The sequence below is a fragment of the Ammodytes marinus genome (assembly GCF_949987685.1).
Source record: "Ammodytes marinus genome assembly, chromosome: 16".
NCBI classification, from domain to species: domain Eukaryota; kingdom Metazoa; phylum Chordata; class Actinopteri; order Uranoscopiformes; family Ammodytidae; genus Ammodytes; species Ammodytes marinus.
Genome location: NC_137220.1, coordinates 11,927,025 through 11,951,303, shown reverse-complemented (window position 1 = coordinate 11,951,303; position 24,279 = coordinate 11,927,025). Strand labels below are relative to the sequence as shown.

General features: G+C 43.8%; 1 protein-coding gene across 1 annotated transcript in view; it reads right to left on the bottom strand.

Moving 5' to 3' along the window:
- arhgap23a (Rho GTPase activating protein 23a) overlaps positions 1 to 9,149 on the bottom strand; it is a 36,583-nt gene extending 27,434 nt beyond the window's left edge. Inside the window, 2 exon segments of the mRNA XM_080044278.1 lie at positions 506 to 709; positions 7,391 to 9,149. Coding sequence (XP_079900404.1) covers positions 506 to 709; positions 7,391 to 7,630 — 444 coding nt within the window. The 5' untranslated portion in view covers positions 7,631 to 9,149.
- Between the last annotated feature and the right edge of the window lie 15,130 nt (positions 9,150 to 24,279).

Below are 24,279 nucleotides of genomic sequence, written 5' to 3'. Positions count from 1 at the left end.
TGCACAGCCGAAGTTACATTACATCGCCCGGGCCTCTGAGTGAAAACAACCAGCGATGCAAGAGGCAAGTTCGAGGCGCGGCGTTATGTAGAAATAAATACGTAAAAGTATGTCCCAATTGTGTGTCTATTGCATGCAAACAATGTACTTTTTATGCTTAGCTGTAGTATGTGTAGTATAGCAAAAAGAAAGAGTATTCGATTTGGAAACGCAGGGCATGTCTATATTTTAAATTACAAATGTCCTTCAACAGGTAATGGTAACTGATCCTCCACTCTGGTATGATTGGCTATATATTCCCGAGCTCAAATTGGCTCTGTCCTGGGTTCAGCGAGTTTAATGCAAGGGCTTTTGTAAAGTAAACCTTTTTGTAAATGCCAGCAGCAAGGACATTTACTTAAGGACATATCCTTAAAATGTGTGTATATATATATTTAACATCATTTAAGATTTCAACATTTATTTTGAAACTGGATTCTAAGACATTTCCTGTTAGGTCTCTCACCTTGAGGTTGGTGTGCATGGCGGACTCTGGCGGGTAGACGATGAAGTGGCGTAGCGTGAAGCCAAAGCCCTGGGAGTTCTTGTGGAGGAGCAGGGTCCTGGGGCCCTTCCAGCCCCCGCAGACCCCCTCCCTGCCCGGCCGAGTCGCCATCGGGGGCCGAGGGTTGTCGCCTGCAGAGGAGACACCATCCCTCCGCCCCTTAGCCTGCGCAGAGACAGAAAGACATGGATGTGGTTTAGATTAGATGAAAAAATGGTACCTAGTTGTAAAATCCAGAACATTTCGAGAATAAATATATACAGTAGATATACAGCATCTTCATTCACAGATAGTTCAACTTGGAGGCGCGTTATCCCAACAATTCCTTTAAGAGATGTGTGTAAATGTGTAGTTTCAGTTTTTTTTTTAAATGTACAAGTTTATAAAAGCATGTCCAGAGTGTATATGTGTGCGATCTCATTGATAAACTGTGCAGAAAATGAAATGAAAAAATCTAAATATAATTTCAGTCTCAAATCCTTTATAATTTGTACCAACATTGGAGAAATGTTCTACAAAACGCAACACGCTTTATGGAGATGTGGATGGAGAAGTTGACCGTTTGCTCAGACTACATATGGACAGACCGCTGAAATCAACCATAGACTGACACACACTTGGGGGGCTAAACTGGACCGGGGGGGGGGATGTGTGGGGCTTTACCCAACTTCTGACCACCCTGACCTTGGCTCTCTTATCACAGATGGAGAGAAAAGGTCCAGCGGGAATCAGAACTCCAAGCAAAGAGAAGCCCACTCTCTAAATATCTCATTCCTAGGGGCCGAGTAAATAGGCCCAGGGCAGCTCAACTGACAGACACACGTGAGAACTATCACCCTCATGTTGCCCCGACGGCCCACATCTGTCAGTCAAACACAATCACCTGACCAAACAGGTAGGAGGAGGAGGAGGAGGAGAGAGAGGAGGGGGCAATCATCAATCAGGCCAGAAGTCAAGTTATCTCTGCATTAGTTAGTGCTGCATGTTCACTATCAAAACCGTCCATGTGTCATCCAGACCTATACAATCGATCACTGCCCAGTGCTAATGCTTCAGAATTCACTCAACTCTCATCGAGCTCCGTACAACTCACTTATATTTGGTTTTACAAAGTTTTGAATGTATTCAAACTGGGATCATGACTGAGTAAAATACACTCGTACATATCGGCATGCATATTCAACTCTCTGCTATTGACAAGACACCAGTATCGCGCAATGCACAAACAATTTGAAAAGATACCGAAAAGGCGAAAAAACAATGTTGTATGCAATAACAGCTTTAGTTATTTTTCTATTTAATTATGCCTTGTTTTACTTTCTGTATTGTAACTTTAGGGCTCACACAGCTTCACTGCAAAAAAAGAAGAAATAGAAACACCAGCCCATGAAAACAGACACCTACTGTACGTTTACAGCACTTTAGGTGCGGTTTGAAGCGTGTGTGCATGTCACGTAAAAATGGCATTTTCATTGTCTGCATCATTCATCTGAAATAGGAGAAAACGCTCCAGGGTTACGATTACACAACAGTCCAATTAAAGTGCACGAGATAGGTGAGTGTACATGCCCTGAGAGAATACAAATATGTTTGTACCTAATCACTTTAACCAAAAGTTGTTGTTTTTTTTTTTTGGGGGGGGGGGGGGGGTTTAGCGTGAGAATGTGTGTGTTTGTGTGTTTTAATGTCAGTGGGCCAGAGGTTAACATGTCTAGACTAAAAGCAGTAACCTCCCTTCATAAAAGAAGATTTTAAAATGCACACCCCACATTTCACTTCCTGTGCCCCTTCTACACACACAAACATACACACACACTGATATGTAACAAACACAGACATACACATTGCACACTTGACCTGTGCACGGCCACACAACAACAGGAAGTAGCGGGTTGGAGGCAGGAAGAGCGGTATAGCCTTAACCAGACGCTCCTATAAATAAAAAATCAGAGGATCTCGCTCTCCGTGGTGGAGTCGCTTCCACTCCTCCACCTCCACTCCTCTTCTCTCTTTTCCTTCCATTCACCTCCTCTTCCTCTCCCACCGCACGCTTTCGTGTAATGGAAATCCGTCTGCGCTGATTTTTTTGACCGCAAAATGTTCTCCCTCTTCAACTTGTACGTCCCATTCAAGGGGGAAAAAAATACCAAAAAATAACATTTGGACATTTAGATTTCTCTCTGAAATGTGTTCTAAATTTACAGATACTTGTTATGCATGAATATCCGGCTTCTATGTGTAAAGGACACACTTTTCAAAGCATTACAAAGCCTGTGATGGAAGTTTACTTTTTCGCAGATCGGGATACAATATACACTTGGGAGAGACTCAAAGCCAGATCTTTAGTCTGGCAGTGTAAACAGTGTAAAGTAACACCTGCTATTTTCTCAAAGAGCCTCAACAAGCGTTGACGCCTATTATGTGGCATTGGTGAGGAAGAGGGAGGAGGAGGGATGTTTGAAATGTGTGGAATACAAAATGTTAAAGAAAAAAATATATAAAAAGGAAATGAAAGAGAAAGAGGGTGAAAAAGAAGGAAGAAAGACGGAGTGAATTCCTCAGAGGGAGCGGTTTGGCTCGGACAAGTTGAAACACACACACACACTGTAACTGGCGGTAGACAGCACGGTAAAAATGAAGGAGAGGAGACGGATTTAATTGAAATTAAAATATGTTTAGAACACGTTAAGAAGAATAAAAGAAAAATTATGAAAAAAATGGACAGACATAATAATAATAAAGTAATATTTACAAAACAAATTGAAAGCACCAAATGGGAAAGAACACTTGGTTTACATGAAGAGGGGGGAGGAGTATCGGGCCCCAGCGAGGGACAGGCTCCAGCACGCCGGTTTTAACCGCATGGCCCCTCCCGTAGAGCTGGGAATACCAAACCCTGTGATTACCCAAAACACACAGGGGCTGACTGGATTTGTGAGCCAGCACCGCTTCCCACTCGGGGCTGCTCTGGGGGGGGGGGGGGGGGGGGGGGGGGAATCATGTGTGTCTCTGGCTACAGTTGAGAAAAAAAAATCCCTTTCCCGTTACCTGTCACCTTGACGGGACCAGTTTTGTCCTTTCAACCGGTTTAGCTTTCCCTCCAAAAAAAAAAGCCCCAAAAAGAAGATCCTTAAAAAATGTGCTGACACTCCCTGGTCTCTCCTCTAGGCAGTTAAGACACTGTGTTTAACCAACGAGGCACTTCTTGGAACATTTTTTTGCTGTGGTTTCACTCTAAACTTCACTTCCTATGCAGAGCTTGGGGCGAAAACTTGGGGAAACCTCGCTGCTGCTGCTCCTAGTTACGCTGACAAAAAGAAGTCGCTTGGTATTTCCGACTCTATGAGGGAATGTATCCTCTCAGCATTAACGCTTTAAGCATGAAATAGACACTTTCTCGCCCGCCGAAGCCATTTAAGATAACAAATAAACTGTGAAAGCCCTTCCGATAATAATGGAGCCTTGAGGGATCATATTACCACCCGTATGATGACATTAAAAGACTCACACACACACACAAGTGGAGATACATGCTTTTGAATATGCAGAGCAGCGTGCGATGCCACTCGACAGCTTCTTGCTTTGAGCGAGTGTTTAATGGGGTACACACACACACACACACACACACACACACACACACACACACACACACACACACACACACACACACACACACACAAGCAAGCTCTTCCCTGTGGATATTTCCTCTCCTGATTCAATTAGAGAGCATATCATTAAGATGCATGAATGGAAAGGCAAAAAGTGGTCCAAGGGAGGCTTCTTCTAACAAAACATTTTCTGTTTAAAAATGAACAATTGTTCCAGATAAGCCCACTTGAGGATCCCTCAGTTTTGTTAAAACAACATTTTTATTTTTTTTCCACGATAAACACTGTCAAAGATAATCTCTCATTGAATCCGGTAAAAATAGATGTCTCTGGGGATAAGAGGCTTTTCTAGGACATGATGATATTATTAATGCTGCAGCCATAATCAGCAGTAACACAGCAGCATACGTGTTGGTTGGCATGCTGAACACACACACACACACAAACACACAGACACAGACACACACACACACACACACACACACACACACACACACACACACACACACACACACACACACACACACTCTCTCTCTCTCCCCTCCTCACTCCATCCAGAGGTAAAGCAGCAACGGAGGAATGCAGCCGGGGCCGGGGCTCCTGCTAAAACCCCAGCAGGGGCAGAACAATAATGCTCTTTTAAACAGCTGAGAGCTGCAACCTGTTTGAAAAGTGGAGCTTTACGGCCGCTGCAAATGCTGACGAGCCTTTAATCCTGATAGCCGGGGCTGTCTGCGCTCTGCGGCCCACAAACAGGGGCTGCCAAGAGAGACGTATACCACCAGCCATCTCTCATCCTGATAAATCCTCAACTCACCGGCCACACGGACTGCGTACTCCACCACCTCTGTAGGTCTAAAAGCATCTTATGGGTCTTCAAAGAGATGCATGATGAATTAATATCCAGCGTTCATCACACTACAACCGGAGGTTTCAAAATAAAGAAACAGGCAGCTCAAGTTCAAACACAGTACTACTCTCCTTGTGTATTTTAGTGTACACAGCTAGATATTTGATGAGCCAGGTGTGTGCTTGTGTGTGCGTGTGTGTAAATATGAACATAGTACAGTATGTGTGCTCAAAAACCAGTTCAACCCCATTGCCAGTTTAACAAGGCCAACCGGGTGATGATGCAATGTCAGTTAAACAGGGTGACCTACTCGAACTGCAAAACATATTGTACTTTTCTTTTGTTTAACTGACTCCTGACACAGCAGATGAGGTGATGCCTGTGAAGTTCTTGTTTTTCAATAGATACTATGGTCATTTTGGCTTCTCTGATTTAAGTCCAGTGCGCAGGAGTTTTAGAATGACTTCTATAGTTTTGTAGTTAGTGAGTGACGTGGGTTCAAATGTTGCCTTGGCTTTATCATCCCGACTGCTTCTACTCTACACAAAGAGAGTCAAATCAAGCTATTCTGGTTTTTCACATGAACCACTAAGGCAAATAAATGATAAACAGCTGTTTCACTACAACACCACTAGCTTCTAGATTACACTGCATGTGTACATGTGTGGCCAGCCATGCATCTTCCAAATATGACGGAATATTCCTTTTTTGCTTTTTAGTCTACACTTATCAGAAAGAGGTATATCAGGTTTGTCCCATACTATAGAAACAAATATATCTTGATGATGGTTTTATCTTATATCTTATCAACATAGAAACGAACAGGAAACTGCACAAGGATGAGTATCAAATGTCATTGTGTATGAGACAGTGACATTCAGTGGAACTGAGTTTCCTCCTTTACCTCCAAATAAACACCCACCCTGTGACAGACACATCTCTCCTTAAAAACAACATTGTACAGTAAGTGTGTGTGTGTGTGCGTGTGTGCGTGCGTGTGTTTGTCCCAGCTGTGTACGTACAGCCGCTCTGTCTCTCCTCCCCCCACACACACATTCCTGATTGTGGCATTTCTTAACTGTGTCATGGGGAGAACAGGAGGGGGGTGGTGGCTACAACCTGGATGGAAAAAAAGTCATATTCCACAGAAATGCCCACGCTGAAATTAGATCATGTGGAGGGAAATAGTGTTGCCCTGAATTATGAGGACATCGCAGGGGGGGTTGCGGTATAGCTATCGCACAGCTTCCACAACACCTCGCTAAAAGTGGCACTTAGCAGCCCCCACCCCCTTCATCTGTCTTTAAGCACTAATTAGAAACTCTTCCGAGGAAGGAAAGGGTCAACATACCATTCACGCAGAAGAAAAACACATGTCAGCTGGAGAGAAATGAACAGAAAAATCAACCTTATGGTGTCTTTAAATCCAAATTCAACCATCTTTTTATATGCGACTGATTTGTTCATGTACTGTTGCTGGCTGTTTGCCCTGTGATGATCATCACTGGATAGTAAGCAATCATCATTTTACACAATTTTGTTTACGATTACGTCACTGAATGAAATCCAGAGATGCTTATCAGACTGACATGTGGCAATTGGCATGAAAAGGAAGAAAACATGCCAAGCACCAAATAATCTGAAAAATCCCTATAAGAAGTCACATATATAAGACCTTTGCCGACAGAACGAACAAGTCCATTGGTAAGTAACAACTTGGAACAACGGAAATGGTTGAGGCGACAATATCATTCATTTCGAGTTCAGTATAAATCTAACTGTGCATCTAGATCTGCCACAAAAATGTCAAGAAAGTGTGTGAACAGAAACTGCCTGAAGGCAACACAACTGCCATGCCTGGAGACACAGAAAGGTTCCAAATCTGTCAACAGCCCAGCAGTTAAAAGACTTCACACAATGGCTATACAGTTTCACACACACTGTTGACAAGCGCTGACTGAAACAATACCACGTATAGCGTTTTTTTTCTGGACAGTATTCTGCTGATATCACTGTGTTTAAGGCTTATTCTTGGGAGAACCACAGAAATCCCCACAGGCAGCAAACCATACATTTGCATTATCATGGTGGGAAGGAACTACACTATTCTCAGCCCTTTTCACAAGTAAAATAAAGATTACTCACTGGGATCACATGGCATTTGTCTGTATTTTCTCACATTTTATAAGATAAAGCAATTAATAAAATATATTTGAAAAAACAAAAAACAAGCGTTACCTTACTTTTGGCAATGCATAAACACTGTCCTTATCAGATGATTTAGGATCAATAAGAAATGAATGAAACCCATAGTTTTTTTAAACTGCGGCCAATGGCTGATGCTTTCCATTAATGACTCCAGGACATACGTATATGACCTCTCCTTACCCTGGGCTGATGAGAGCTCTGCTTGTGGGCATTGGCGGGCATTGCGGTAGGCGGCGCAACTGGCCCGGCGGCGCCTCGTAGCACCGCCAGCCAAATGCAGCGAGGTTCTGGCGAGCTGCAGTCCACCCCCACCGGGTTCTGGAAGCTCCAGTCAGGCCCGGCCGGCGCTGGGCACGGGAGCATAGCAGCGGGCATTGGGTTGGGGAACTTTCTCAAATCCTCATCCCTCACTACCCACATGGGCCGCACACACACACACACGCTCACAAATACTGAGTCGTGGATGAGGTCCAGAAGAAGACACTATTCAAGCAAAGAGAGATGTGTGGTCTCAGAAGAGCTTCCTCCAGTCATAAAAAGTCTGTACTTCTCGTCTCCTGGCAACGCTCCATCGCTGTCACTGGCGAGCCTTCAGAAAAAGTTTTTTAAAATCCCACAAGTTCCACATCACAGCCTCCGGGAATCACACACATTCAAACACAGTCTCGGAGGGCTTTGAGTCCAGTGGAAGAAGCAGCAGGAGGCAGCAGATGGAGGAGTGTGTGTTTGTGTGTGTGTGTGTGTGTGTGTGCGGCGCAGGCATCAGATCAGGAGGTAGGTCTATGGTTTCACTACGGACACACACACAGAACAACTGACAGCGCAGCACCGTGCCTCCTGTCGGTGTCCGATGATGTTCTGCATACAAAAGCCACTCTGTCTGTCCTTCCCCCAAAACACCCATACACACACACTGCTGGCTGTCCCAGAGGGCTGGATCCTCCTGTCTCTCCTCCCTCCCACACTGCCCTCTCTCTCTCTCTCTCTCTCTCTCTCTCTCTCTCTCTACCTCTAGTGCCAAACCAATCCCTTCATCTCTCTCTCCCAAACTCTGACACTCTTTATCTCAACGAGCATCAGCTATTTCATCCCTCACTACCTCCCTCCTTCCTTTTTCTCTTTTGCTTTCTCTTTCTTCCCTATTTTAGTTACACTTCCAAACAATTACTCACTCACTCACTCACTCACTCACTCAATCACTCAATCACTCACTCAATCACTCAATCACCTCTTAACCGGTCTGACAGTCCTGGGCAAACAAACAACTACGCTATACAGCAAACTGTAAGTTCAAAACCACTGGACATCACAAAAGCCAGACGTTAACAGTTTGATAGGCTTAATCCACTGTAGATGTCTCTCTTGTGATTCAAATAGTGGCCGCACATGTGCTCCATGTGTGTGTGTATGTGTGTGTATGAGCGACATACACCCACAGACACACAGTGATCCCAGCGCTAAACTCCACAAAAGCCTACCCTGCCTCGGCAGAGGGGAGACAAACACGGAAAAAAAGAAAGAAAGAAAGAAAGAGAAAGAGGCCAATTTCCAGGACAAAGAGAAAAGACAAACATATGCCTTGCTGCTGCTGCGTTCACTGTTTCAATCCCTTTCGCTTAAGAACGGTAAAAATATAGGAGGGAGGGAAGATGATAATGAGAGGAAAGAATGGAAAAAAGCGGAAGGTTTAACAGGGGAGAGCCCTCAAAATGAAACAGCTGCTCCTGGATGTCAACATGACCTCTCTATCAAACCTATACTCCCTCACACACAGACAAACAAACACACACACACACACACACACACACACACACACACTCCTGTTCACAGTGACACCTAAACACCACAGCACTAAATCAAGTCAGAAAGGGGACTGGCTCCCCCTTCTCGTCCGCAGAGTTCTTCTCACCAAGCCGTCATTCGTCCAGGAGTCATGAGAGAGAGACAGACAGGTGACCATGTTTTTTTGCCCGACGCGTGACTTTCCCCTCCGACGCTCCTTATCCCAGTTCACACGCCGAAAAAACATCCGATGAAGTTACTTACCCATGCATGGAGTTAGACAGGTTTCACCTGCCGCGCACAGTGTGATGGGACAAGTCTCAACTGGAGCCGGAGAAAGAGCTGTCAGTCATACGCACAGAGACCGTACCCTGTGGATATTATGCTGCCAACAGGAACACACACCCTGCGTCTGGTTTGTATGAGATGCATTAAGACACAGGACTCATGAATATCAAGCATCACAAATTGCAAATATCCGCTTTTTATGAAGAGTGATCATTGGGGTGATGTTCCCTTGTCGGGATAGTCTTGAACCTCCACACATGAGTGACTTGTAAAAGCTGTCTAGCTTGATTTTGTGATTCATGTTGAAGCCTCAAGGGGGAGCTGCATCTTTCCAGTCAATCCTAGAACCTGTCACCACAGCTAAAGTGTGTCTAAAAGTATGTTTTAGAGCAAGGATATTTTAATGATTAGTAGGATGATTTTGTGAATTTTTATTATTTTGGTCAGAGTAAAGGTGATAAACCTGATAAACACCCTTTATCCAACATACTTCTAAGCTCTAATCTGAGTTTCTTTGACTCAGTTGCACAGAAAAGTCAGCCCAAGTTCGCTAACATCACTCACTCACTATGTGAAAGCTACTGGTAATATCAGACCAAGCAAGGCTGTAGAAGCAGAATCCCCGAGCGTATTTAATAGAGCAATGGTGCGTTTCACTGCTTATGAATTCCTCTTTTCATTTTAGAACATTGAGTTATTTCTATTTTCAAAAGTCTGTACAGCACAGCTTTGAAGGACATTCTCCTGCTAAAGTAACAGACTAGGTTTATGCGGATCTACACTCCACTTCATCCCTGGTGCAAATAGTTTATAGAGTCAGCACACACTTTCACTAACACACACACACACGCACGCACTGTTTGGACACAAAGGCTGCTTCTCCCGTGCACACACAAACGCAAAAATGCACGCCACATGTCGCACTGAGTCACAGCTGAGTATAAATACACCAGGCTATGTAATTAGAGTTCCTCATAAAGTCAGAAGTCTGCGGCTGTATGTTTCGGGGGGGTTTCTCTTCTTTCTATGCGGTTCAGACCAGGGCTCTGGGTTCTACACAGCAACCTACCCTGCAGAGACAAGTGTGTGTGTGGATCACCGGTGGGGGCAGGAGGAGGTCCAATTCCTCTCTAGAATGGGAAAGACCACACCCGAGGATAGAGAGAAGCAGTCATATTGTAGTGTACTGCATCTCTGGTTGAAAGCCATGCAGACAAGGGTTTAGTATAAAAAAATTGTTTAAAAATACAAGAGCACTCCATTTCACCAGTGGGGTTTCATCACATATTTCACAATGGCAGTTAGTTTTGGCAAAGAAGGCAGCAGTGCCTAATTTGGTAACAAAAGGTCTCTGTCTGTCCATCCGTCCGTCCGTCTCTCTCTCTCTCCCTTTCATGAACCGTGGAGGCATTTACAAAAAAGAGGAGGACGAGCGTGAAGAGAGAGGTCGACAAAGGGGAAATTGAACAAAAAAGGCGTTGAGTTACAGTTTACATGGAGGACACACAGTCACACATGAAGAGTTGTGACAATAGCAGCCGGCCTCCCACCTGTGACCCACGCTGTGTCTGAAGCGTGCCCGAGCAGGCAGACAGCAGCCACACATCCGTCACCTGCATGTGGGCCTGATGTACATCAGCAAAACATATCTCCTCCATCCCACTTGGAACTATTGAATTGCAGAGTTAACACGGTGCACCCAGGAGATCAAACACTTTATTATAGTAATTGTTTTCTATCGTAACAAGTAGGGCTGCACTTTTCTCAAGATTTTTACCCATACAGTATATATTTAATTTATATCACAATCTCTGTTACAACTCTTGTTTTTTTTCAACAAAAACGTTACACAATATGAATAAATTAAACCTAGCACACCCAGTCTGTTTGGACAACCAACCACTGAGCTCATTGATTAAAAACATAGAAACAAAAACAAGTCCACTACAGTATCAAAATGAATACTGGCAAGTTACATTGAGTCGTTTGTGTGCGAATGATACATTATTAGCTTGTTTCATTTTACATCGTTTTACAGTATATTGCAGCTGGGATTGTTTCAAAGTAAAGAAGTGAACATGCAGCTTGACTTTAAAGCTTAGGAAGGGAATCTGACCAAGAGAATCATCATCCCAATTTTTTGTATGATTAATTGTGCAGCCCATAGTAACCTGGCAGCACAAAGCTCTTGCACTCCGGATGTCAAAGGGCTGCCACGCGCTGCTAATCTCCTAGGGGTGATGCCTCGTTGCCTCCCAAACCCGGCCCCACTCTACTCTGAGATAACAAACACATCGCTGGAAAAGTGAGAGGGCTAAGAAAGAAGGGAGGGAGGGAGGAAGGGAGGGAGGGATAGAGCGGAGCACGGTTGTCGGTGTAACGGACAGATTAGTTTGGTGATACGTTTTAATCCCTTTAACACTCATAACATGACCGCGGGGCCAAGAGACTTACACACACAGGCCTCCCCAACTTTTTTTTCCACTGCGGTTGCCTCACAAGACAAAACAAAGCTTTTTGCTCCTCGCCTACACACAACACAGAGGTGAGAGAGGGAAGAAATAAGCTGAGGAGGCTATGGAGGAAATACACAGGAAAGAGTCGATTTGAGAGTGCCAGACTGTGCTGAGTGAGGCTTTCATTGGTGTGTCACCAACAAACCAGGCTGCAGACACAACCATGGGGTGTATTTCCATAAACACAGGCTGTGGGAATTCAAAAAATGTGTCACAAAGGAGCACGAAAACTCTTTAAATCGGACACAAAAAAGCAAAAAAAAAAAAAAAAAAGAGGTGAAGGACTATGTTTAAAATGAAAATCTGAAGTGAAGAGAGGAGAGAGGAGTCAATAGACACGTCCTGTCAACTCACAGTGTGAATCCTGTCCCCTACTGGTGAGAGAAACGCTGCATCAGCTCCACTACTGACTCCACATGTGGCACGGTAGAGGTTTCATGTGTTGATGATGCAGCACCCACATGAATGATCTGTGTCATCATCAGACTGATGCAATCTGGACCACAAAAGTATGCAACTTTTTTGATGCTCAAAATATTCAAATAAAAAATTAAAGTGAAGGTGCTCATGAATTCAGCAACAGTTTTTTTTTGGAGTTTTGCTAAATGTGTTACCTAAGTTTACAGAATATACCCTAAACAAAAATGTTTTGTCAAGTTAACAACAGGCCAAACTGTTCAATGCAGCAGTGTTAGATAAATGGCGTTCTCTTTATGAAATATATATAACCCAAAGTTGATAACATGGTTAAAACTGAGCAAATATCTCATTAAAGCATTAGTTAGAAATCCTTTAGAAAAAGGTGACATGAGATTGACGTTTGTCATTACCAAATTCTAACTTTATAAAATATTGATGTCCTGACAACTGTAGTCTTAAACGAGACCCACTGATGTACAGTGATGGAGTCAATATCTCTGTCTAGACTAGACTGACATTATCAGTAATCTGCTCCAAGAGAAAGTGAAAAAGGACGCAGCTGTTTCAAGCAGGTTAATTTTAACTTTAATCTCCAGTAAATCCCCCCCTGTGCAACAGAACCTATGGGACTACATTCAGAGTGCAGTTACCAACTAGTGGCCACTAGAGGGCGACCACAACACAGAGAGTGACAGCAGACGGGTGTGGGGATAAACCATAGATAGTATATAAAATATAAATAAACCCAGTGTGCAGGGGACAGAGAGAATAAGGGTGGGAACTGAACATACAATCTACACTACACACCTACACCTTCCATGCTGCAGCGGACGAACATGTGCACAGGGTGATTAAGTGCAAGGAGTCGACCTCCGAGCAGTTATCTGTGCTCTCATGTCGGTTATAAATGAGTAACATCAACATCAGAGCGGCCTGAGATCAGAGGGGTCACACCTGTTGTGGGTTTCCACGATTTCTGGAAGTCCAAAGAAAGAGCAGGTGGACTGGGAGGCATAATGTGCCAGGGGTCGGGTATCCCATGATCCCACAGCTGACGGGAGTTGGGTGGTCTTCCCCTACCCCTACCCCACTCCCTTGACCAACCATAGCTGATACAACAGCAACAACAATGCACAGCTCACTTCTGCAGGCTGAAGAATTAAAGCAGCCCACCTGACCACGTGTTACTCTCCGGGGAAAGCTAACGCATTATGCATGCATTCTTTACATGATGTGGCTGTGTGTGTGTGTGTGTGTGTGTGTGTGTGTGTGTGTGTGTGTGTGTGTGTGTGTGTGTGTGTGTGTGTGTGTGTGTGTGTGTGTGTGTGTGTGTGTGTGTGTGTGTGTGTGTGTGTGTGTGTGTGTGTGTGTGTGTGTGTGTGTGTGTGTGTGTGTGTGTGTGTGTGTGTAAGGTCAGTTCATGTAAGTCAGGGTGAATGTAGAAAAAAAAAAGGAGGTAGAAAATAGAAACTTGTTGGTCCCAGTTTCTCTGATCCAAAGCAGACGTCTTCAGATGTCAACAAGCCAAGCAGCATCTATAAATATTGGGCTTACATCGATATGAAGAGGAGATCAGCACCACCAGATCCTCAATTTGGAGACGCTGACAGCAGAGAATGTCTGGCATTTTTGCTTTTATAAATGACTTGATTACCAGCCAATGTGTCCATTATGCTACATTTGCCACAAGGGGACGTGGGATACATGAGTCAGCCAGCCAGGAGAAGGCATCTACGTAGGCAGAAAATGCCAGAAAGAGAGAGAGTGAGAGAGTGGGAGAAAGCATAATGGGGGGGGGGGAGGGTAACAGATGTTGGAACGTACACACTGGGGGGGAAAAACTTACTACTGAGAATAAAAAATGCGGACAGGAAGAGAAAGGTGAGGAAGTTGGAGAGAGCAGATGGTGAAGAGAGAAAGAGGAGAGGGTGGGGCGGTGGGGCGGGTGAGCTAAGATACCAATGACATGTGCACATATTGACTAACAGATACACTCTAATTACCTCCGATACATCTCTTCATTGCTTAATCAGAGACAGGCAATCGTTGACGAAATACTAGTGCCAGACTGCATGACTCAAGGCGGAATGGGAACACGTTTACACACACATCTGCTACCATGCACGGGGGTCACATTCAGTGGATTCTTTGTATGAGGATGAATTATTAAATGCTGCCTGACTTGTGTTAGCGTGCGTAAGCCTACATGTGTATGTCGGTCATGAGCTCACAAGCCTTTGACCCGTTTTTTTCTTACAGAACGGTTATATCCTCAGCTGAGCAAAATGTTATGGTCGAGCGAGACGTTCAGGCATATCTGTATCGTATGGGATCAAAAATGTAGGTATGCGAGTGTGCGTGAGAGAGAGAGAGAGACAGTGATATTGATAGAGAGAACCACAGTTACAACACACACACACACACACACACACACACACACACACACACACACACACACACACACACACAGCCATTATGTTTCCCCTGCACAGTAAGTGGAGTGGTGGTGCTCCACTTTAACCTAATAAGCAGGGAGTGTCTCCAGCCGAGAGAGAGCTTTCCTTCTGTTGAGGTCACATCTTCAACAAAACAACAAGGACTCGCCAGAAAGAGGAAGCTGCTGCATTCTCTAGGAACCATGAGTTTGTGTACCAGATTCCACAGCAATACATTGAATTATTGTTGAAATATGTCAATGAAGACCAGAGTCAGGGGGTCACATCAGTCATAAGAGTACATCATCTTGGCATCATGAAAATTTGTGCAAACTTTTTTGCAAATCCATCAAATAGTCGTTGAGATATTTCACCTTAACCATGGCAAAAAACAACAACATCTGTAAAGTGCTTTTTTTCCCAGTAATCAGGTGTCCCTTCTATAAATGCAGCCAATCACCGGTTTGTCTAACTTCAATTTGACACCCGTCCTCAACCTAATCACAGTCACCCATCACTGCTGACAGTTGCCAAGGGAAGCAACAAGGTGCCTCTGTTGGAGCATGAGAAAAGACCCTGGGGGGGGGGGGGGGGGGGAGTTGAGACACTTTTGACAGCAGGGACATTAACGCTCGTTATTGATTTAGAATTGGCTTTCACAGCTGATTTTTCCAGAGTGTGAAAGTCCACAACGTAACGCCTTCAGGATTACTTGATACATGTTTTGACTTTCGAACACCTCTTCAATCTGGAACTCAGTAGCCACCAGTCAGGAAAGCTGTGTGATGAATTTAATTATGAATAGAGACAGGCAACAAAAAGGGAGCACCGCAAAATGAAAAGAAACTACAGATGTTTGTTTTTCTTTCACACTGAGGCTAGCGCGAGAGCTCTTAGATCCAACAGGGTTGCAAAAAACACTTGAAATCTGTTCCAGTTAAAGGTGGAGTCAGTGATTCTTGAAAACGCTTGCTTTTAAAATAACTTCTTTGAAACACACAGTCACAGGACAGTTAGCTTGTTCATGTGACGATTTTCATTGATTTTGACAAAAAAGAGACAACTCCAGAATGGCTTACTCTACCTTTTAAAGGTGTTATCTTTCAGCCTGTCCTCGCACTTTGATGAAAAACATGGACACGCAGAGGGACGGAATACAGCCTTCTAATTGCCACTGCCTGCTATTTCTTGGTGCCACCGTTTGGCGGCGGTGGCTGGGTTTTGTCAGGTAAACTCCCAGCTGTGAGGTCTGACTTGAGGAGACACATCTGTCCCCTATTCTGTGTATGTTTCCCATATATATATATATACCATGAGGCCAATGACGACATCTGGCAAAAAGCTAACCCTGCTCCTTTTGCACTGTACTCCTTCTTTCCCTCCCTCCACATCTCTCTCTCTCCTCTGTATTGACCACAACCGCTGGGAGCAATCAGAGCGTCACGTATGAGCTCCACTGCAATAAGAGCAACCCCCCAACCCCTCCCTCCTTCTTTCTCTCTTTCTTTCTTTTTCTTTCCTGGTTGTTTTCAGGAGCAGGCCTCAGCAGCATACAAACCACAGGGCTCCAGGAGGCCTCCTTCCACACACACACCCCATTCGTCTACAGTATGTCTGGGGCGCAGGGACAGCCATACTTGGAGGGAGCACCCCCCCCCCCCCATTTTTTGCCCCCCTCTACCAGCCCAGATGTATATATTTAGCTCATATCTGCCTCCGTATAATTAACAGGGGGAAAATTATAACTTTGGGGACTGGGAGATGACGTCGCCAGTTCTCCTAGGCTAAAGATAGAGCGGGACCCATGCAGAGCGTAGCATGGAAGCCCATATAGACCCAAAAGCCAGGCAGCGCTCCAAGATTTTGGGGCGTGGCAGTGGTGGAGGCGATGCGATGCTGGGCCAGGTTGGGGGAGGAAAGAAATGGAAGGAGAGAGAAAGAGAGAGAGAGAGAAAGAGGGAGAGAGAGGGAATGAGAGAGAGAGGACTGCAGAATGGAGAAGGGGTGTTTATTAGAGCAAGCAAGATGGCCTGCCCTCCTCCTCCAACAAGCCCTGGAGTTTCCATTTGAGGTCATCTGGTTTTTACATTCCTGCCATGCACCACCGCTCGCACCACGCTGAGGAAGTCCTCCATCGCTTTTATTCGCACAGGATTGTACAGTCCAACGATCCTTTAAAGTGGAGTCGTTTGGGGGGAGGTTGGGAGGGGGTGCGGAGTAGCCATTTAGGGAGCCCATAAAGAGTAGTTTGTCATCTAAAATACTCCTTAAATGAGGGTCTCGCAGTCTGAAAGTGATCACTGGGGAATCTCTGGATTATTTCAAGGTATTTTGGGAGTATTGATGTGAAGATATTGGGGTATGGCTGGATTTTACACACACTTATTTTAGCAGATGTTAGCTGGGCAAATTCAAAGTTCTTCATATGTGATATGTGACATGTATGCTAAATAATTACAAAGTCTTTGTTCTCAAGCTATCTCCATCTACCAACAATGCATGTTCTTAAACATCTAAAAAAGTATTTGAAACCGTCTCTGAATTCCAATCTGTTTTCCGGACCCTCGTGACTCTCCACATGTTCACGCTGACCTCTGTAAACTGTCGAGCAGACATTGCCACTGGGCGAAAGATATTCACACCACATAATCAATTACTGGGTGACGAATGTCATTTTCTCTCCTGTCAATTCAGATTGGTTTTCTCCCAACCTAGCGAAAAAACTTAAAAGGCGATTATTACGGCATCAATGTGATCAGTCCTGTCTCACACTGTGTGTGCACTGATACAACTGACGATCAGAAGATTATTATTATTATTATTATTATTATTATTATTTATTTATTTTTTCTCCACAGGCACAATGATGATAAACAGATATCGCCCAGTGTGTTTTTGAATAAACGACGGATAGGCCCATGCCATCGTTTCGACTGCCTGCTTCTCCCTGTTGACACAATACAGACTGTAAAACCCAGCTGCACACAGGGACAAGAGATGCTGCTGGTGTCAGCGTGTCATGTAATGAAGAGAGCCATATGGCGGGCTGATGCTGAGGCCTTTAGCTTCTGTCACTTTGTATCACGGAGTGAGATTCTGAGATTTCTGACCCCCCTGGAAATAAATTGTCCTGAGTTTCAACCCAGAAAATAGAGGGTCAGACTAACTCGCAGCCTCAAGGGATCATGGGTTTTTTGGTAGTCCAGTGATACAGAGCAAAGGACTGTTGCAATGAGAGGCGCACACACACACACTCACACACACACACACACACACACACACACACACACACACACACACGTTCCCACTGTTACTCAAATGAAAGACACACTGGCATTGCTTAGAGCCAAGGGGAACACTAATAGAAACATACTGTCCTGTTAGTTTTCATTCTGTAAACTGAGCGAGCGCAGGAGAAGGGGAGGGTGGGTGGATTTACAAGAATGATACCCAAACAAACCTTTTATGGCACAAACGTTCCGTGCGAATACTTTCTTCTTTACGGACAACTTTTAGCTCGGGGGACTTAGCAGCGTTAAAAAAAAAAGCAAAGCTGATTCAAAAATGAAAGCGACAAACAGACGTTGAAAACAGGACTATCCCCTGAAAGCAGATGACCAAAGAAGGTAACAGAGAGCGTGGACAGCCATAGCTCAAAGTCTAGGGGGATCCGGGGTGGGGGAGAAAAAAGAAAAAAAAATCTGGAATTTAAGAGAGGATACGGTATGAAACAAGGACAGTAGTGACATAGAGAACATGGAGGAAATAAAATAAAAGAGGAAGGAGTTGTGAGAGATAGGAGTGAGAACACAGCTCTATGTGTTCAGATGGACTGGATTTGCATGTGCATAGTATTTTTGGTTGAGGGGTTATCTGGGATGAGTGAGAGGGCTGAGTTTATATCTTTGATAGCTCACATTTAAAACTATCTAAGCAAACCCCAGTAAACTAAACACAACTGCTGCATGTTTAACTGCAACTAGCCTCATTAATAATCACTTTCAAGTTACACCCACACACATCAGTTTGGAATAATGTGGAGTAAAGTAAAGCTCACACAGACCATGTGTGAGCTTTACACACAAAAAGAGATCTCTGATGATGTGCAAATGCAAATTGATCTGAAGCAGACCCTGTCAGCCAACCGATACTGGATTATAGAACATTTACATGGGAGAGTATCTGGAGTATCAAAGCTGCTCTATCCAGGTCGGTTCATTATTGTAAACTGGATGTAGCATTTACAGCCACACAGGCAGAGAAGAAGGATATTACTATTATAAACAGGATACCACAGTCCATTAGAAATAACGCTTATCTTACAACATTCATTTTTAACTGTGATTTATTGATACTTTCAGAGAGAGAGAGAAAAGAAAAGAAAAATATCTGAAGTCTTCATGTTTGCGTAAGTTGATCTCTTGATATGATTTTAAGGCAACAAACAAGGTTTGAAACAAGGCGGAAGGATGAAAAGCGAGCCAGAATGTCACTGACTGTGCTGGCCGGGCCAAGAAATAGTTCCAGCAAATAACTCTCTGTAAAAGTACAACTTGTTTAAAAAATGTTATGTTTCTGCAGGAATTAAACAAACAAAATCTTCCAACTTAACCCAATTTAGAGGTGCTAGTAGGGCCAGCTACATCATGTGCCGGCTCAACCTTTGCATTTAGTGGATAGATAATGTGTGTACTGTATATTTAGCTCTATTTCTCAAAATGTCAAACTATTTCTTTAAAAATACAAAGTCTGTATAATACTGAAGAGAGACAACATTTGGGACTATCCGCACAGAAAAAAAAAAAAAAAAAGGTAATGAGCACGTAAACAGAGGCGATGTTGTGGTGGACCAGCATGCATCAGGGAAAACCACAGCGCTCTATCTCTTCCCAGCATCCGCAGCTCCTCATTAGCTTCTCTCCATAATCTCCATCCCGTGATTTAGCCAGACTGTCAAAACAACCTCCTCCTCCCCTCTGAGACTGCTTACAAAATAACAAGAAAGACACGAGCGATGCCAGTGTGTGTGTGTGTGTGTGTGTGTGTGTGTGTGTGTGTGTGTGTGTGTGTGTGTTCCTTTCATAGCTACACATGCGTTCACACTACAGCGGGTGGTTTGCTTCAGGAAATAGAGATAGAGGTCAGTGAGTCAGCTAGCTAACCCTAATGACAGTCATTTCACCGTATAACTCGCAGCTCATCGACTCTGGAGTGGAGCTTTTGATGGACGTTATCTGGCTGAGCGCCATACACAGTGTAAACAGCACCGGAGGAGGAGACTCCCTCTTAGCTACAGTACAGTGAGAACACATCATGCTGCTATCAACCATCCACAACTCTTCTTCTGCCAGAACTAGTTGATTAAAGACTTTAAACTTATAACCATAACACATTTATGAGTTGACATCCCTGAAAAATACCAAGTAGCTTAGTTAAAGTACTGTTAATAATACGTACTGGTGAAATACTGATTTCAGTCTCCCCATATGTGTATATTTCACTATATTTTTTCTAGCTTGATACCTTCCCCTTTTTCTCACAAAATCAACCCCAACTATAAAATAGTGCAATAGTTATAGCAATCCCTTGTGTAGCCCTTTAATAGCTTAGCTTTTATAAAACTGATGGTTAGTTGTGAAACTCGTTTACATCATTTCGAATGAATGCACCTGTGTAATGAAGTATACCTTGATCGGTCGGATATGTAATTCTTATGGATTGGACAGAGCCATAGTGTGACATCTGGCGGGCTTTGTTCTTTATGGTATGCAGGGATGACATTCTTTCCTTTGGCCTGTCTCTACTTTCCATTGCTTCATTGTGTTTTTGGCTGTCACCGGGGCATCATTCTCCCCACCATGACTCATCAGGATTCTCTCTTATTTTGTTATCTTCTTCTGCGCCCCCTTTTTCCCCTCTCTACCAATGTTCTCTTGACTCTCTCACATTCCAGTGCAATCCCTAAAGGTTGGTAGAAAGCGTCCGGAGCAAGACACAGCGTTCCGATTTCTGCAAACACTCTTATCGTGGCAGTCCTCCTCTTTGCAAGAATGTAAACACGGTGAGAGCGCGGCGGGAGAATATATGCACATTTGATAACCGAGACGTGAGAAAGACAAAACAACAAGATTTGGAATCGGATCATCTGAATGGGGGATCATAGTAACAGCGGCCCCCGCTTAACCTCTGTGGCCCCTTGTTTCTGCACACAATTACAAGGGTTCCCTCCTGCCTCCTTAGGCTCTCTATACATGGGGGCCAAGTGTGCGACCGCCCGGGTGGAGGGCCCTAACCCTATGAACCTTGACCCTGATTCAAACCCCCTGGCATCGACCACCTTCGGGGCAGATCCGAATAGACGAATACAGACAAGAGTCAAGTCTGCATTTCACAACAAGAGCCGACCTGTTCTCCAGTTCCTAGTCTGTGCTGATGAGCATCACATCGACATGAACCGCCTCACCTACAAAAGTACAATGTCTCACACACACGGTTGTATGGCTATACTTGTGAGGACATTCACTGACATAATGCATTCCCTAGCCCCCTCACCCTAACCATCAAAACAAATGGCCGAACCCCAACCCTTACCCTCACCTACACCATACCTAAACCTTAAAACCTACTGTAGTCTTAACCCTCAAAAAGCCCTGTAAAGGCCTGTCCCTGAAGTGAGAACAGTACAAAATGTCCTCACTTTCCAAAAATGTCGGCAAGCTTAGGTCTAAAACTTGAATTGGTAGTCACAATTCAAGTACACACAATGACAAACAAGTAGCCCATATACACACACACTGACACACACACACACATACACAGCCAGTGCAGCGTCCTTGCAGGCACACATATAAAGAGGCAGTGGCTGACGCAGACCAGACCATCATCAGGCTGAATCTAATTAGCCCTCATCTGTTTCCGAGAGAGAGAGAGGCTTTGTTTCACACTTAACCTTCCAGCGCCTGCAAATCAGACGCAACATGAAACGCATGAGGGAGAACAACATCAGACACACCGGTATATCTGCACAGGTAAATTTCATGTCCGGGGCCGGCTAACATGATGAAAGGAAGGAGAACAGAGAAATAACAACCAATGAATGCAATGAATTGACATCCAGAGTCCCCTTTGAATAGCTTTCAACTAACACTATAAGAACAACAGAGATATGGCCCATCTGATTATGTTTTAACAATCAGTATAGTAGGGATATGTTTGCAGAATACCACAGGGATGTGATTTTGTGGATAAGTATCGGTGCTGATACGGATTAAATAGTTTATAATGTCAGTGTCATATAAAATTCAATCTCATCGGGCCGCCACCTCAGTCTATAATACCACATTGATCTCTGGCCACCTCCACCTCACCAGATTATGAGCAGATGTTGAATGTGTGGAAAAGGGAAAGGTTTGTTTGGTGCAATTTGTATTCGGTGCAGATTCTCTTCGATAGGAAAATTGGGAAATATCCTTCTTTGACAAAACACATACCTTCAACTTCCATACTTCTTTAATCAACCTTGTTTTTGTGCACTACTTCATGCACACATTCCCACCGGTAACCTAAACCAAAGTAATTAACCTCTTCGACCAAACAAACGGGGTCAGTCATTACTCGTTACAAACTAATGCTGTGTAGCTGAGCTTTGTTTGAACCCAATCAACTTTATGCTGAATTCTATTGAAAATCCCACAGTTTCCAAAGAGACTTAATGTCAAAAGAAAATGATGGATTTATGAGAGAAAAAAATGGATGCACAAGACATCTATAATATTTTTTTTGATGGAATGGTGCAAGCAGCCACAAATAAACATCATAGCTTCAATAAAGATCCGAAACAAGTTGATACAAAATATGTATAAAAAAAAAATGGAAATCTGAACCTTTTGATAAACAATTCCCATTCATAATAAACAGAATTGGATAACTGAATTCAAAGACCTATGCAAGAATGTACATGTAAAGACAGTTTGGACAAAGGAAATTGAGTGATTTGCCGACTGACATGAGATCAATAAAGATCCATTGGCAGCAGAAAAACGCCTGCACCACATGACCACAGCCCCCCCCCCCCCCCACCCCCCACACACACACACAAACACACGCACTCACAAACACACACCCCATCACCACACTAAACAAGGTCAATGATGACTGATGTCCTTCACCCACCTATCAACACGCTGCACACTATTTGTACAACGTCAAGGACTTGGTCATGCAAACATAAAGAGAAGGCCATATATGAACGCTCATCCGGGCTGCTTTTCTAGCCTTTTAATTAAACACAGAAGACATCTCAGCTTGTGTGAGTATTTGTTTGTGACCATGTTTCAAGCACCTGCGCACATATTATTAGTTGTGTGTGTGTGTGTGTATGTGTGTGTGTGTGTGTGTGTGTGTGTGTGTGTGTGTGTGTGTGTGTGTGTGTGTGAGGGTGTAACTCTGACCCTTAAAGTGTTGTAAAGTGAAAAGTGATGTCAACATGATGGAGTGCCTACATTTGGGAGCACCTGTGCTCAGCTCTTTTGAGTGTGTATGTGTGCGTGCATTTAAAGTGTGTCCACACACACACACACACACACACACACACACACACACACACACACACACACACACACACACACACACACACACACACACACACACACACACACACACACACTCTCCAGGTTAATGATTGCTGATGCGAGGTGTGAGCAGCGATGCAGCTGTCGTGGAGTGCAGGAATGCGGGGAGGGGGTGGCTGATGAAGCGAAGGTGTTAAGGTGTGAGAGACGTCTTAAATAGTGTCAAACTGACTGATGCAGGACACTCTGTAACACTCTCTTTACTGTCCTGCTCTCTGTTATCACTGCGCTGACAACAGTAAAAGACACCGAGTGGTCGGAATACCGAGCATGTCTCAGGTATGATGTAGCCCGGCGTTGAGTCTAGGGAGATGACATACACCTGAATGGAATAACACTGGAAAAAGTGGAAAACAGCTTTCGGGAAAACTTGGGGAAAATGTTTTACTTTTCTTTTTGTGTACTTTCCCAACTTCAGATTTTGCAAAAGTTCCCCATAGTTGCAACATGAGTGATGTGTGAGTTCACATGACTCCTGAATCATTTTCTGTTTTCAGCAGAAAAGGGCCCATGACAGTAATTTCTTAACAAAGTGAAACTGCTATGTATGGTATGCTGTGAAGAAATATGCAAAGTCCATGTGAATTTGTAGTGTAAGTTTACCAAAATAAAAACAGGTCAAGGGTTACAGATGTCAGCTGAATGTGACCACTTCACTTTAAGAAACTTTCTCTGCTCAGTGTTTTCTCAAAATAGCAATAGTCTGTAATTCACAAGAAAGAAAAAACTGAAATAAGGTAAAGGTTTATCAGAAGCATAATGTTCGGTTGCAGAAATATTATTTTCTTTCTTCAGCTGTTTCTCTGTCCACTACCCCTATATATAACATGGACCTGGAATACAATGTATGAAGATGGATGAAAATGAAAGAGAAAGAGAGTCCAAAAAAATCTGAAGAAATTCCCAACATTGCAGTATTGCCTGTGCTTTTACATCTATGCTACGTGGTGAAAACATCTGCTTATGATCACAGAAATGCTTTCCTATGCAGCATTGTT